General features: G+C 40.0%; 1 protein-coding gene across 1 annotated transcript in view; it reads right to left on the reverse strand.

The window, feature by feature from the left end:
• Positions 1-2,061: 2,061 nt before the first annotated feature.
• The window catches only part of LOC306756201 (eukaryotic translation initiation factor 3 subunit H), a 60,628-nt gene continuing 45,264 nt past the window's right edge, over positions 2,062-17,425 (reverse strand). The window contains exons 6-8 of the mRNA XM_079240891.1: positions 7,765-7,885; positions 2,831-2,963; positions 2,062-2,359 (exon numbers count right to left, since the gene is read on the reverse strand). Coding sequence (XP_079097017.1) covers positions 2,265-2,359; positions 2,831-2,963; positions 7,765-7,885 — 349 coding nt within the window. The 3' untranslated portion in view covers positions 2,062-2,264. The remainder of the gene's footprint in view (positions 2,360-2,830; positions 2,964-7,764; positions 7,886-17,425) is intronic.

The raw sequence follows: 17,425 nt of genomic DNA on the forward strand, positions 1-17,425 counted from the left end.
AACTGCGCCCCAATCAACAGTCAGGGCCAACGTTGCCCTGTGCTCAGACTCAGAAATATAAACAACATGGAGTCATAGCCGCTGCTCGAAAGTCAAACAATTCCTACTGGGAAGAAAATCTTATCACACAACAAATCAATCACCGAGACAGCTGTGCCTGTCAACGTAGCAGATACCTTAATTAATGCTAATAAACTGAGGCCCCCGCCATGAATTAATATTTTCCATCATGCCAGCATGCCGGAGAAACGTGATTTGGGAGATAAAATTATTTCCGACTCAAGTGTCACTGTTCTAATAAGTGTTTATCATGTTGGTTGACTTGTAATTATTGTTAATGACATTGTGCTGATGACAAGCAGGAGCACTACAAGTTATTACATGTCTTGGCGAAGCTGATGACAAGTTAAATAACATCATCTGCTGAGGTAAGATGATGCTGCTTAGCTGCAAGTCTGGAAAGAAAGAAAGAAAAAAAAACCAACAGAGCATCCAGCAGACTGGTGGTGGAGTGTGATCATTAGACAATGAGCTGCAAGATTCATTACTGGAGAAAACATGAGGGGCCATTCAGCTTCCTGCTGCTGGGCGGAATGGACACCAGTGACAGGCTCCACAAATGAGAAGCGTTTATGATTTAAGGAGTAATTTTCAGGCATCAGACACACTGCAGAGGATCAGTGTAAGAACATCTTAAAACTTGCATGTGATGTTTTTAGCTTCTGTGCCAACGTAGAGGTTTAGTGAGAGCTGCTTAAGGACACACGACAGACTGGTTTCTGATCGACAGGCTGGCACACAACTAAAACTGTAATCTTGGTTATGGATGAGGCTTTACTCAAATCCAAAAAGAACAAAACACCCAGAATATCCTTTCTTGATGATTATTAATGTTCATTAATTCATTCATTATCTAAACCGCTTAGTCCGATGAAGGGTCATGGAGAACCTGGAGCCTATTCCAGCAGGCTTTGGGCGGAAGATGGGGTACACCCTGGAAAGGTCACCAGTCCACCGCAGGGTCATTTTAAGAATTGCTTTGATAAATCTGTTTCTATCTAACCCTTCTGGCTGATGTGCAGTCCTGCCATGTATTTGCCATTTAGATAAACAGAACACTGTGTGAAACAAGTAGATGGCACATAGAAAGCTGAGACCTGAATATTAATATCTCAGAAACAGTGCAGCTGCTCTCACAGGTCAACAAATACACACACACACACACACACACACAAATATTCAAGAAAAAAAACGTACTGATCTGAAACAGAAAAAGCAAAGCCAACAGTGTTGTATTAACGGGCAAACACAAGACATCACAACTTGTATCTATTGCTCCATGTTGAGAAATATCAAATATCTGCACCCTGATGCTCTGGTGGTGAACATGGCACATATACCTTCCACAACATACCTGCAAAACATTAACATGCAAGCAGGCAGTACTGAATTTGCAAATGTAGTTCAAATGAATTATTGTATTTACCCAGGACTCTGTGGAAAGCAGCACTAAGCAGTTTAACATGCTGAAACAAGCGAATGGCCACTGATATCATGTGGAAGTAAAATGTTTATTTTATTCTCCACCATGAGAATTCAGTTCCCCTCTGCTTCACTTCTGTAATAATTGAAAAAAAAAAAAAAAACCTTTTATGAAAACAATGAAAGCGTTTGTAGTGGTATTGCTGGACTATTAAGCTACTAACTTCATATGGATATAAACTGAAAATTTCAGTCCAGACATTTAAAACTCAACTTGCGCAGATCCTCCCTGCTTCAGTTGTTTGCAGGAATTTATTCATCCCAAGTAAACTGGCTCTGCAAATCCACTAATGGATTCCACCTGCCTCCAAAACAAAAGGAATGCTGCAATAACATTATAAATGTCATTTGACTGTATAATTAGTTTGTTTTCGGGCAAGCTCTGTTGCAGCATATCAATAGTCTGTAGGAAAGCAGCCATTGTTACACGATGGAAAACACAACTATTCCCAAGTCTGCAGTTACAATATGCAGCAATTAATTCCCATCATCAGGACAGTTGCAGAGTGATAACATACAAGACAACGCAGAAAAAATATGGAGATGCACGACTTTTATTTAAATCAATACAAGTCATCAAATAGAATTCTGCCAATGATGGATTTAAGCATTAAAAACTGGAAATGGATTCTTAGTTGACAAACAATGGTGAGCACTCCTGCGGTTGACGTCAATGCATCTCCGTTTCCTCCTCCCTCGTCTTTCACTCTTTTGTCTCTCCTCTAGTTGTGGCCTTGCAGAGCCTCCGCCATGAACAGCTTCCCGAGGTTCTGCGAGGTGAATTCCTTCACGTTCTGGCAGTAGTTGTTAATTTGCCCTGTTGGAAGGTAGCCACATGTATTCACAAGCCCCCCCACACACATAGAAATATGCGAACATGTGTGCATACATATATACACACACACACACACACACACACACACACACACACACACACACACATATACATGGTATGTGCATTTTGGGAGACACAAACAGGCGGAGGTGGGAAAGAAACAAACAGCACAACATCAAATTAGTGTTGAAGGGAGTAAACGGAAGGATCAGACTGTTGTCAGAAGGCGGAGAGCTGAGCAGCGTGCAGCAGCAGGGAAAAGGGGCGGTCGACTTGGAGATTGAGTCAATAAACTTTAAATTAATGTAATTTCAAGATAATGGTGGAGATAATTGCAAAACAGAACTTGAGCTCCTGCGAGGGGAGCAGAGGCGGCTGATGGAAGGGGGGGGAGGTCTCTAGTGTTGATTACAAAAGCAAAAAAGCATGCATAGGTTGTGCTTGTGTGCATACCTGCAATAAGCAACGTGTCCATGCGTGGCGGCGGCTGGGGGGGCTTGAACATTTTGGTGATGTCCTCCTCAGGCAGCGGGGGCTCCCCTCTGCTCTGCCGCTGGGCGTTTTCCTGCTGACGCCTCTGGAGGTACTGGAAGGACAAGGGCCAAGAAAAGAGTGGCATTGGTGGAGGAGGAGGAGAGAGAGAAGCAGGGAGGAAAAAAAAAAGAAAAGCAAATGGCAACGAGAGAGAATATTCAATCAGAAATAAAGGGGGTTGAAACCATGCAGCATGAAAATGTGACGAGTGGAAGAAGAAAAGGAAGTAGGAAGTAACAGAGCCAGGAACCGGGAAAAAAAAACAACAACAACAAAGAAGCAGGAGGCACGTAGTTAGAGAGGGAACATAAAGTAAGGAAGCAAGATGTACAGGAAAATAACGATGAAAGCAAGAGGTGGAGGAGACGGAGAGACACAAGAGTTATGAGCGCTAACAGGAACGGAGTGATTTGCAGTGGGCTGACAGTCAGTAAATCAGTGAGGTGCCACATCTCTGGAGATCCTAAAAGCCTTGTTAATTTGGTATGGTGGAGAAGACACTGACACACTCTGCTGGAAGGGAAGGTTGTGGCAGGCAAAGATGGCAAGTGGTGTGGGAGCCGGTTGTGTGCTTTCAACCAAGCATTCCATAATGCACCAGTACGGCTTGCTGAGATAAACGACATGAAAAGGGAAAACACAGCTATTTGATCATTTCTGCCTGCCGACGAGCCACAGCATGACATGACCAAACATGCTAATGTGATAAAACTTTTGCACTTCAGATGCTGCAAACTATTGTCATGACTTCCTAATAAGTTTTGGAATCATCGTTTGGAAGTTATTGTCAAAGCTGAACACAGGAATGTGCGACGCAAACACAGAACAAGCATCTTTTACTCATAACAGCAGAGCTTTTCCTCCCATTTTTTAATTTACAAACCGTCCAATCCGTTAAGTCCCATCGAGCTGTTTTTCCAAGTCCTCTCCAAACGGAACCGAGGTCTCGTGTGTGTGTGTGTGTGTGTGTGTGTGTGTGTGTGTGTGTGTGTGTGTGTGTGTGTGTGTGCGCTTCACGAGGGTTGAAAAACAATCTTGTCCCAGCTGTTCTACCGCAAACTGCAGCAGAACCTCCTCTGTTTTTTCTCATGTTTATTTTAAAACTTGCTGCTGAGCATCTCCACCATAGCATGCTGGGGAGGTTGTGCTTGGACCATGTGCAAATCAGCTAATAGAACGGCGTAATACACCCTGATTTTGTTGTGGGTTATTAATAATACCAGACAGAAGCCAGCGTTTATCATCATCAAATGACAATTATCGTACAGATTTGAAGATTATTATCTCAGAGAGTTCAGTAGCAACACAATAACTTTATTATTGGTCCACAGGGTAAAAAAAACTGGCTTCTTAATTATTTCTCCAGATAAATCTTGGAGGCAAAGCTGGATTAATTCATTTTGACTTCGCTGTCGTGACTTTGCATTGGCTGTTATGATATTTTGAGCTCTTTCCTTATGCAGCTACTTGTTAAATGACTGATTATCATGTTGTTCCTTGTGTTAGCACCTTCCTCTCTCTGGTGGTACTTTTATGTCCACTAAATATTGGGTCAAATGATCCACTGGTCCCTTTTGTCTAAAGACATCGTCTCTCTTTGCTTAATAAAATTAATTTTTCACACTTCTCTGGAGTCCCGTTCCTACACTGGGCTCCAACGTCTCCTCTATCGGACCACTGCTGCGTTATTTGTTCAGTCTCACCTTCCTTTTTGCACATTAAGTCAGACATCATGCCAGGTTTAAAGTGGCCCTACACAGCATGATCTTTTTTACTCATTCACTTTCGAAGCTCGGGTGTCTCTTAAGAGCTTTTTGATTGGTCAAATTCCTCTAGATGTGTCGAGGTGTGTCAGTGCAGTAAATGGATCATTTCAGGTGTCCAGGGAACAAGTCTATCAACACCAAGTACTATTAGCTCCATTAGCTGCCTGACTCACCGCTTAGCATGAACCGTGGGGCGAGTACAAGCTGCAGGGAGAAGCTGGATGGGGCTCCAGGTGAACGGTGGCTAATGGCTAGCAGCCGCTAAAAGGTCTCAGGAGTTGTTCTTTGCTGTGTAAAAATTTCCACTGTTAAAATGGTCACAGTGGACAGTATGCAAGCTCTTCTGAGGGTGCAGTGTCTAGGAAAATTTGATCATTTAAGAGATCCATAGAATTAAAACATAATAGTGAGCCGGCTTCTGTGAAAGCATCAGTTTGAAAGTTATGGATAAATGAAGTTTTTTCTGGGTAAAGATACCAAAAACTTCTCTTTTAGCTTTGTGTGATGGGAAAACATGCAATCAACCCTTTTAGTGATGATCTTTTTTGTCTTTATGAAATAGTTTTAATAACCTCGTCTTCCATTGATTTGCCTGGTTTGAAATTCCTATTTGGGTTTATTTAAAGTAAAAAATTATGATGACTCAGAAACAATGTTGTTGAATCTTTTAATCATCGCTGAATTCTGTCATTAGCCATAAACACGCTTCAGTTTAGCGGATTAGCACACTGCACCATACCTAATCTACAGCGAAGAGCTGCCTGCTTTCGGATGTGAACGAATCGGGAGGGAGCGAAACACACATCTCCTGTAACAAAGACCAACTTGGCTGCGGTGTGTGCCTGGGAATCTGCCATTTACCAAATTCAGACGGCTATAAAAGAAAAATGGGGTGCTCTCAGCACAGTGCCTTTTTGCAACTTTCTATGATGATTAATAAGGTTCCATTTGTCCTGAAAGCAGCAGGGTCAATAGCACGAGATTACAAGGGGCATGCACTGCAGACGTGTGAAAGTTTTAATAGAAGCTCACTTTCTTTTTCCGTGTGTGTGCCGGTTGTTGCTGATGGAGAATTGTGTGAAACATGAAAAAGCTGGCGCCATTTAAGGAGTTGTCGACGTGATACTGCACACGAGCCGGGGTGTTTGTGTGTGTGTGTGTGAATGTTAAGGGCGAGGGCTCGGAGGCTGTGATGATGAGAAAGGCAGAACAGGGAGGATGATGGATCTAAACGTGTGGGTGAATGGCCCGAGGATGAAACATGTGGGTATGAGCTTGTATGAAGCAGCATCCGTGGTCATGAATTTGTGTTTCTTCTCAGTCTGCCTGTTGTGTACGAACCCGTCTGTGGCTTTATCCGGTGTCGGAAAGAACACGATGATGACTCAGTGTGGCTCAACATTAATACCTCGGCATTTTCTAACTCCCATTTGTACAGGATAATGACGAAATAATGGAGTCGTCTTAATGTAGGTGTATGTTTGTACGCGCATAAGTGAGTCACCTTGTGTTGATGTTCTTCCATTTTCCTGAATAATGTGCTCGCGAGACTGTGTGACGTTTGTGTTTCCATCCGTTGCGGGATGTTTATGATGCATCTGGCCGAGGTTGTAGTTGCAGATGGTTTGTGGCCTACTCTTTATCTAAGTGACAGTGTTTGTTCTGGTCTTGCAGGCATTTCTGGCAGACTGTGGGTGTGCAGTAGGAGGTGAGTGCATCTTCTACTATTTGCACTAGGAGCACGTTTGTCACCGCATATTTGTGTTTCTGCTAATTCGTGAAAGTGTGAGCATAGACTGTTTGCTAACACCAGATTTCAGTTCGTATGTCAGTGAAGCGCGAGCATGACCTGCAGTCTTTAACCTTCTGAACCTTCTTTTCTTCACATAAGGCTCAATTAATGACTATCACAGAGGCTGCGCCTACAAAGATGAAAATGGCTTCTTGACAGGAAAAATAATGCGGCAGATGGAGGAGAATGATGTCTGCAATCAAAGTGTGCTGATCTGCTAAGGGCACGCATAAGTTACTGCAGTGAGGTGAAGCGGGATAATATAACACTTATTACAAGTTCAACATCAATCACTCTGACCTCAGCGGTGTAAATTCAAGACAACAGTAATGACTTCTAATCCCGTGTCTTAGCTTCAAGTTCCTCGCGCTGATGCCGGCACTTATAGTGACTCGCTTCTTTCCGAACTCGTTTATGCTTCTAAGTTAATGCAGCTTCTGCTGTTAAATCCTCCAGCAACTCATGGCAGAGGATTTTCCAACTCTGAAAAGCTGTCACAAGGGTGCTCATTTGTTCTGCAAAAGTTACAAGTCTCACCTTTTTTTTTTTTTTTGTCTTTTCTAACCCCGCTTTCTTTGTTGGAAGCCCACACGTTACAGTGGAATAGCTTCTGTTAAATTAATGAATTTGCAGTGTCTTTTTTCTGTCAGGGCTGTCAGTGACAGAGCTTCTAATCTCTGTCATCACATTAATATTCTTCACTTCACTGCCAAGAACTAGATATTTTAGCATACAGGACAAGACGGAAAAAAAACCAAAACACATTTGACTATATTTTACTAGCTGAGACTCCACCCAATTTTCCTTTCTAAAGTACTCTAATAAAGTTGAAGAAAAAAAAGAAGGAAAAAAAGCGAAGTGTTTAATTTAAGTAAAAAGTAGAGCTCACCTTTGCACTCATTATTATACATGCTTTAGATATAGATGTTAGTGAAAGTGTGTATTTAACACTTGTCATTGACAGTATTTCTGCTGTGTAGTCTGAATGGGAGTGTGTACTTTCATGTTCAAGCCTGGAGGACCATTTTTCTATGAGTTTTGTGTTTGTGTTACCTGGAGCCTCTGCTGCTCGCCTGCTGCGATTGTCGGGGCAACCGGTTGTGTCCCCGTCCTACAGGAATATACCTTCTGTTCTCCTGCTGTGGACGTGGCTGTGTGTGCATCTGTTTGTCAATGTGTGTGTGCATCTGTTTGTCTATGTGTGTGTGTGTGTGTATATGCTGGTCTTGCTGGTTCATTTTGTAGGTGGTGTACTTGGTACTTTGGTTGTATCCAAGTGTGCATGCAAGCGTTACCTGGTGCTTTTGCTGCTGTTGCTTACTCAGGTTGCGGCTGTAGGTGTTATATTTGACAATCTCTTGGCTCATGTCATCCACCCTGTCCATCAGAAGCTGAAGGCTCTTCTCCAAGTGGTTGCTAAAACAAAATTGTCTGCATGTCATTCAAAAAGTTTTTGTTTTCCCAACAGCACTTGTGCACTTAATATCTTGTACTTGAACATCAACAACACTCGCACTCTGTTTGCTATGATTGAAAAACTTGCAAATCCTCCAAAACAGAAAAATCCCAGAGCTCCTCTCTACTGGGAAATGCAATACATTTGCCAACGTTTTAGTGGGGGGGAAAAAAAAAAATCAAAACATTTTGATGAAACATGACAAGTGACAAAACTAATTAGTGTCTAAAATCTAAAAATAACTGAAGATAATGTCCCAATTTAATATGGTTGATTTAAAAATCCTAGAACAGAAAGTTTGGTATTTAAAAATCACAAAAAAAAAAAAAAAAAAATCACCAAAAAAACAAAAAAACAAAAAACAAAAAACCATTATCATCATAATACCATCCAACTTTTTAAAAACTTCTTTTTTTTTTTTAACCCCAACAGAGAGTGATATAAATCATTACCAGCTCACTGGTATTTTTCCACTCTATATAGATGCCATTAAGCCACTTCTTAAAAGAAGGGGGAAAACTCTATGATGAACAACCATTGAAATGTCTCTAACACATTTTTATCCAAGATTATTGAGAAAGTTTTATTTAAACAGCTTAATGACTTTTTTTTTAATGGAAGTCAAAATCTTGACAAACTTTCTTCAGTCCGGCTGAATGACAGGATGAATACTGATTCTGTGTCAGCCCCGCTTCTCAGTGCTGCATTTTGAAACTGTAGATCGCAGATTCCTATTGCCCAGCCTGGAAAATGGGGTTGTATTTTTGGGAGAGGTCAGACCGTGACTGGATCAGATCCTTTTTAGAAGGCTAGATGTTTTTTTTTTGTTTTTTTTTCTTTCTTTATGATTGGCAGCTATAAATCTGTGCAAGTGAACATGACTTCTGGAGTTTCCCAAGTGTCCGTTCTTGGACATATTTTGTTCACTTACATATGTTCTTTTTGAGCCAGATTTTACAGAACTATAACACCAATTATCACAGTTATGCAAATGATAAAAAGTTTTAGGTGTCTGTCACCAAACAACGACAGCTTGCTGTGTCATTATCTGGACACTGCACTCCTAAAAGCCACTGACCAACTTCTGAACCTTGGAGTGCTGATAAACTCGATCTGACTTTTAACAACTACATCAAAGATGTCACTAAGACAACTTTTTTTTTTTTATCAACTCAGAAACTTCTACGGAATTAAAACTTGTGGCTTCCAGTTAGACTTTAAAACCCTACTGATAGTCTAAAAACCACAGGACACTTTAGGCTCAGAATACATCTGTGATATTTTCAGAGTACATAAACCAAATAGAGCTCTAAGATCCAAGAACTTATGTCAGCTAGTTCAGACCAGAGTCTTGACTTAACATGGAGAAGCAGCATTTAGACATTATGTTGCAAGCAAGTGGAACAAACTAGAGACTAACTTTCCCCAAATGTAGGAACCTTTAAAACACAGTTAAAATGCAGGGTATCCTAGGAGTGGTGACATTTATTTATAACCGAAAAGTCCATTGATCCTAAATTATCTTTTCATAATTTTTTTTATTTAATTTAGTTATTTTACATGTTTTTATTATTATTTTTACACACACTTTAAATTAAATTAGCCTTAAAGGCATTTCAATCATCCTGTACATTCACTGTGCGATGCAGATAAACTTGCTTTGCCTACAGAGCAATTTTATCCAATGTAGCCTGGTACGAAACATCATGCAAAGCATTTCACTTATTTTCAAGGGCGATTTGCAGGTCAGCGTTTTGCTCAAGGAGAGCTGGACATGTGGTCAGCTGGGGATCAAACCAGCAAGTGAATGTTTGTGGATGACCTGTGCTGCCTGCTGAGCTGTAGCCACTCGGAGTCCGTTAGTCTTAAAAAGAGGCATTCTCCCTCCATTATGCTTCCAAAGGACTTCACAGAAACAGTGGTCTATGTGATTGATGGTCAGCACCTCTTGTGCTTCATTATAAACCTTAGCACTCGCAAAAATCGCCTTCACAGCTTCTTTTGACTTTAATTCACTTATTCATCCACAGACTTAAATACCAACTGACACAAGCAGTAGAAAGTTGGGATTCGGAGTCTTTCGGAAAGATACTTTTCAACCAAAGCAGAGAAACAGTGACCTTTCAGTGTGTTGACAATCCACCGGTCAACATGTATAATTTTTAGCTTGTTTCAGAAACATGTACGAGATATCCAGAATTATTAGCAACATTTACAGATGCAGAAGCACATCAAATCGCTTTCCTAATGAGGTCTTTTTAATGTAAATGACATGCTGACACCATGGGCCTCTAATGCAGGAGATACTAAACAGTCTCTCAAAAAGAAATCCTTTCAAAAAGTGCAACACTTTACTGTACATTTCACCATTTATTCCCATCTATTGTCTGAATTCACCCACAACCAGACGAGCCGTTCTGACGAATTCATACAGAACCGTCATGAAACTGTGATCCTGTGGAGACTTTCTCTTACCCTGCCACTAATATCCAGCAATTTCCACTGAAAACACTCTAAACAACCCACTACTATCATTTCTTTTCCATCTCCTCCCATGAGTCGCCCATCTAAACAGGATGCCTCTTACCTTGAGTCTCACCCTGACAGGCAGTGGTGTTTATTTTAAGTTGCATCCCTCTTATTTTCCTCTGTGGAATTATGTTTTTTTTTTCTTTTTTATTTGTTTGTTGCTTTGTTTGGCTAGAGTTGTGCCATTTTCAGACAGCAAAGATAGAAAATACCAAGACGTGTTGTGTTAGAGTATTTCCCATCATAATACTGAAAATAATACTAAAGAACACTTAGAAACATGCAGTTTTTCTTAATGCACTAAAATTCCAAACTAAATAGTTCATATTTTTAGAGTCTTCCTTTTGCTGGTAGACAGCACAATGTATTAGAAATGGTCGTAAGTTAATCTACGGACCACTGAATTTTAAAATTGCAGTTAGCTCAATTTTGACAATGTGGGTATTTTGATTTCAGCTGTAAAATGAAGCAGAAATGTTGAATGCTGAGTGTTCACGCTCTCTGCGCTACTCTGGTGTTCCTCTTTAACAGACTATAGCTGTGATGCATACAACAAGTTGCTACATTTAATGATAAATCATTAAAGGGATCATTTTTAAAGAAAAGTTGCCCGCAAGAAGTTGCAAGCTAAAGTTAGTTCCAGAAATAGAAAAGCGAGATCAAGGCTGTGCTGAGTGTGAGAGGAAACACAAACACACATTGGCACAACTTTACAGGAAAACAAGGAAACATCATTGCCAGCATACATCTTTTCTTATTTTTAATTTAGCTCATATTTATAAGTAACAGCTGCATCCAAATAATCAGCATACATACTGTTTGTACCAGACTTTTTTACTTTCTCGCTCGAGCTTCTCTTGCATGCTTCTGGCTTTGTTTCCTTTTAACACAGTTGTCCACATAAAGTGCTGGAGAATAAATTTCGAAAGAACCATCATGTAGTTTTACTGTGTAACTTACAATACAAGCTGCAGTCCAAGGCATAATAAATTACAGTCCTACAGCAAAGGCGCTGTTGTTCTGACTCTTGCTCTTTTACTTATAGCCATTTAACCATAACGCACTGCTGCATCTGCATTAAAATGCTCTTATCAAGTCAAAGCAAGAGCAAAGTGTTACAAAATAAGAATTATTTGTCTAGAAGTCACACTCCAACAGAAGCTAACACTTCAGCCTCTGAACATGCTTAAAATGCCTTACGACTCTTAGGATTATGTCATCCTCACCTTCCGCCTTCTGCTAAACTTCAGCCACATTTGCATGCAAGCATGCACACACACAGAAAAATGGCTGCATCAAATCACAGGCAAGCACATGATTATGAATGCGGCTGATGATGATTTATAGTGGTCTAGTCTGACATACATTAGCTATCTGTGACACCATCCATATTAAAGCCTCACACCTGCATGAGGTGTATGCTAATCTATGTGATCTAATTTTCTACCTAAATGGCTGCCTGTTGTCCTTGTGCCAAAAAAACTAAAGACATAAAGTATTTATATGAATAATGTAAATTAGCTTTAGTCAGTTTTTCCTGCTTTAGGTTTTCACTTTTGCCTTTTAAGTCAAACTAAAACAAATCTTGCAACGAACAAATCTTTCTTACCCCCCCTTGATAGTCACTTCTACAATCTGAACTATTTCCAGTCCTGTCATGTCTGCCTGTGAAGGTTCAGTTTGTCATTCCTCCAGTGTAAACAGGGAAACTGATGGCCCAGGACCAAATCTCAGTGCAACACTTCCCCGCTGTGTCCTTCTGACTGTGTCAGAAATGATTTTCGCTGACGAAAGGCCATTTAATGCTATTTCATCAAAGCAATATGGTGGATAACGTGTGTGGTGTGCATGCATAATACATGTGAGCGGAATCGTTTAGCGAGGACAGGAGCCTTCAAAACATCTGTCTTTAATGTTTGAAATGTAAGAGCAAAACGTGTAAAGTGTGTGTGCGTGAGAGAGTTGGTGGCATGGATTTTTCTTTCAGTTTTCCCTTGTGTGGCTGATAACCTCCACAATGGAGATTTATCCGGCTTCTTTGGTTGTTTGCACGATTACTCAAACTTTTGGAGGAATATGCATGGACATTTTTTTTTTATTATCTGGAGTGTAACATGGCCGTCCAGAATCTTATTTTATGTGCTTGAGCATGTCCAGTTGCTGTGATACAATTAGACTGAGTATACAGTAAAATAGGAATTTTAAAAAAAAAAAACATTTATAGTGCTGCTTTACTTTCTTTAAAGGTTGTGTCAATGGAAACATGATTATAAAAACTGCCCTATGTATAATGCATTTTTTACTGCACTGCCTGCCTGCTAACTCCATAGGGTTAAATTATTCAGTCAGGTTTACAAGCATGCTGATCAATATTTCATTCGAAATCAAAGTCTGTTTGGGGATTTCCTATCATTACTGATCCGGCTTTAAGGTTAGCTTCACCTGCAGTCCCTTCAGCCTGCTTTATGTCACCTCCGATATGCTCACATTCTTCTTGCAAAACAGAGGAAAAACTTTGAAATTGTATTGATATGTTGCCAAAAATTGGTTGGCATTCAGTAAATTGAGGGTTCAGAGGTTTTTTGTTTTTTTTTTAAACAAAGCTTCCAAGAAAGGACTTCCATTCTTCGAATGAGCATTTTATACTGATGGAGTCTTTTAACCTGATGGGTTTGAGAACTAAATGGATTGCTGCCTTCCTTCCGTAGCTGAATAATTTGTTTCAAAGAGGCCATGAAATCTTTTATATCTAACAGCGTCCTGACATGGATGCATTCCATTAACCTGGTTAAAATACAGATGATATAAAAAGCATGGTTAAAATTTGGCACAACTTTCAAAGCTGCATGTAACCTGATGCTTTATAGCCCGTTCATTCCGGGTGTAAATCCATCTATCTGAGCCCATTTTTATTTTAGAGCAAGAAGGTGACAAAGCAATTACAGTAGGAACAACTGAAGGGGTTTGTTCAAAATCTCTCTTCTGATAGTCCATGTCAATGATCAAGTTCATCTGTTCTATAGAGTATTCCATTCACAGCTAAATCTCTGTCACCACCTACCCTGTGACCCTATTTCTCTCCCATCTTAATGCACTCGGTCCCTTTTCCCTCACTGACTGCACATGGCTAAGTTTATCTGCTTGCACACACAGCCTCTGTGGCATGCAAGAGTTTGGACACCTCCTCAGGAAAACTGCTGTTACTGCAAACATTTCAAGTGAGGAGAAAGTGAACTTTCTGCCGATGGGCACGACGTAAAATATAATAACATGAAAGATTCTTTTCTTTTTTTTTTCTTCTTTTTTTTTTTACATTTCATTATGTAAAAATGTGCAGATAAAGGAGCAACGGCAGGTTTCAGAGCTAAATGAGCTTGTTAAGGCCTTGGCTTGTTCACAGATGCTGTCCAAAAAAAGGCAACGTGATGCAAATTTTAAAGCTTGAGAAATACTCCTCAAGGCTTGCTCCAACAATCAGCAGTAAAGACCTGAACATTTTAATAATTCATGTTTAACAGAAGGCTAAAAAAAAAAAAAAAAAAAATTTTTTTCAGATCTTTACAATCACATCCATTTTCTTCTCAGCAGTCACAAAATGAGCATCCAAAAAGTCCAAAAATTGTCCCCAGTAGGACTGATGTATGTTTGTTACCAACACGCTCCAGTTGTTATTGTGTTTGACAATATTATGAGCGGAAAAAAATCCCTGCTGAGGTCCAACTGAAGTAAAAGTGTTGCGGTGAATTCTTGTGGGAGGCGAGTTGTTCCAGGAAAACAACGGTTCACATGTGAGTCAGCGTATTAGTTGCTCCGAGTGTTGTATTTGTGTATTTCCAAACTGTGGCAGCAAAAGGTCATGCCACACATTACAAAGCTTTTACAGACAAGCTCTGTGGGACTGAGACAAGCTAAAGTTGTGGTCTGTTGTGCCCCAAATGGATGGAAACACTTCTGTAGGTGTTTGTAGTGTACGCTTTGAGTGGGATGAGTACTGTCAGTTAGACGAGAGCACTTGTTCCTGGAAAAAATCCTTTTACTGCTGCAGATTATGCGGCGGTGAATTTATTTGCAACATCTATACCTGACTCATTGTAGGCATCTCTATTAATCATCTTAGCGGTATCTGAAAGCAGTACTATTGCACATTGTGCCCCCCAAAAAATGAATGACTTTCCTATAATTATGACTAATTTTATGACCATAAATTTTCTAATAAGCTGAACATCTTCTCAATATTTATCACTGACATGTGATATCATCAGCTCAGATATGAATACAGTCTGTGTGGGTTTTCCTTTAGCATCTAATGGGATGTCCCTCACACAGCATGCAAGCCATACAAAGGAGACAACTGAAAGAAGCAAAACTTAAATTAAAATTAAAGGCATATTTAGGTGCATATATAAGTGTGTAGTTCTTTAGCTGTTGTCAGTCAAATATTTCTGCATGTCAACATCTTTGCAAAAAATAATAGGTGAAATAGAACCACTGTAAAATCCCACAGTTTCCTTTAAACTACAACTAAACATAAAATAGATTAATAGAAGAGTTCCTGGAATGTACAAATTATTAAAAAAAAAACAGTGCAACATTTTTTTAAAAATGCAGCATTTTACCTCCACAGACATATGCAATCTTTTTATTTATTAGTGACATTTAGAATTTATTATTTATTTTAATGTATTCTATTAAACATTTATAAAATAATATCTTATAAATATATGATGTGAATCTTGTATAAAAAAAGATAGCTATATCATTTCCTTTCCCTATTTATCGCAAAGGCAAACTTGTGTAATTACATTATGTTCAGTTATATCATATATTTATTTATTCTCCAGTGAGTGGAAACGTATTGGATGACTCACTAACATCCACTGAAGTGGTTTACCTACAAAAATACCATCCTCATTCCTGAATATGCAAGAATAAAGCTTGTAAGTAGGTGTCCGCTATAAGGCCACTATGCATGAAAGGGTTGAGGACTGAAGTAGGCTGATCATGCATTGTGTTTTTGTTGCAGCCTGTAGCTTAGAGAACACTGAATGGATCATATTGAAACATCAGGGGAAAAAAGAATACTGATGGCAGTATACTATTTTAAAAAAATAGGATGCTTTCCACAATGGGATAAGGATTTTTAGTAATCAATCAAAGTCAAAATGTTTGACTTGAACGTATTGCCAAGTCATCTCAGGCTGCAGTCCAAAAAAAATCAAGAATATACAAAAAAAAACAAACAAACAAAAAAAAACCTTGGGACATTTGCCTTTTAGCCGAAAGACCCCCCAAAAAAAAAACCTTGAGAAAAGTATCTGAATGACGCAGCCGGCTACAAAAAGCTTATGAGCTGTGACACCTGCCAAAGTGGTGTCACTAAGTACTGGCTGTAACAGATGCCTAAACCTCTACTGCAGGCCTTTTCACATTTAGAAAATAACTGATGAACACAAAGTGACCTTGCTGAAAGAAAAGGTTTTCAATAATGAATTCTGGAGAACCGTTTATCCCCTATTTGACTGGCTATTTACAATAACGGATATTCTTGAGTGGAGCTGTATGCTGTAGCAGAAGGCATTTTATACTAAATCAAGCTGGAACTGGGAGGTTATGCACTGACTCACATACGCACAACTAAAAGCTTCCCCTCGGTTAGGAACTAAGATGGTTGAGGATCATGTCATACAAAAAGCTCCGTGGCTCTGCACACATAAAGGCATTTCAGCCTGTTGGGGTGGAGGAAAGGCTACACAGATGAATTTACATTCATGCAATCCATCACCACCATCAACATCATCATCTGTGGTAAGAACAAGCCTGCTTGCTGGAGTGAAACTGCACTCACTCAGCCTTGCACACAGATGACATTGACAAATGGGGCCGGAGATTGGGAAATGAGACAAAAGGAAAAACATTAAATAAAACCCATTATCGTTTACGTTTTTGAAGGGGTGGAAATGAGAGGGAAAAGGGTGGGGCTGTCAGCAGAGGCTGCGGAGAGATGGCCACTACAACCACATATAAGGACAAAGCTGTGCAGCAATCTGACAACTTCGGGAAACTATTTCATCTCCCGAGACATCCCATCGGCAGTTGTGTCAGGAAGCCTGCGGGGAGGGCCGTTCTGCTGCACCCCCCTTTTCGGATGATATCAAAAGCTATGCTTCAGCTTCACAATAGTCATTGTGGAAACTGAACAATATGGAAGATATGTGAGTCAATGTGACAATTTGTGACAAATGACTGTGTTGGCGCGTAGCTTGGCTGGCCATGCGTTCTGAAGCGCCCGAGTCGCATGGCTCTTCATTTAAGTCACGCCTTACTGGCGTAAAAGGAAACAGATGAGGAGAATAACAATTCCTGATGTGACTCACAGCAGCGTACATGTCAACGCCATGTGTTTGGGATCGAACAGTGTGGAAATCAGCACTTTGAGTCGTTATTGTGCTAATTTCTCACACCTGCCCCTAGGAAGCTCTTTGATTAGCAGCTTCACAGCTGTTGCTCTACTTACAGCAGTTTATCTCCATAAATGATTGCTGATAAATTCTCTGGAGACTGATGCTGAGTGCCTCTGAGACATAAATGCAAGATTTAAAGAGTCAGACAGTGGGCCGATATGGAGGGCTGATCTTTGTTCCCATTGTGCTCATTAGTGATGGAAGACTCGGTTTGATGGCATTTCCTGTTTTTGAACACATTTCAGAACAAATGTGGCGTGGCATTTAGATGTGGCATTTGCTCTACCTAATTTAGAACAAAGTATCCCAGTCACACATCCAATGAGGTCCCAAAGGCACAAGTTTGTACTTCAGAACAGATTTAACGTGTGTGCAAACTTGAACGTAGTCACGACTAGTGCTTTATACGTGAATCACTCGTTGAATCCAAACAACAAAAACCTTTATATTAACCATGCAAAATACCTAAAGTGCTTAAAATTCGGGGTAGGAAAATCGAATCAAAAAAAT

This window comes from Telmatherina bonti (genome assembly GCF_933228915.1).
Source record: "Telmatherina bonti genome assembly, chromosome: 5".
In the NCBI taxonomy this organism is placed as follows: domain Eukaryota; kingdom Metazoa; phylum Chordata; class Actinopteri; order Atheriniformes; family Telmatherinidae; genus Telmatherina; species Telmatherina bonti.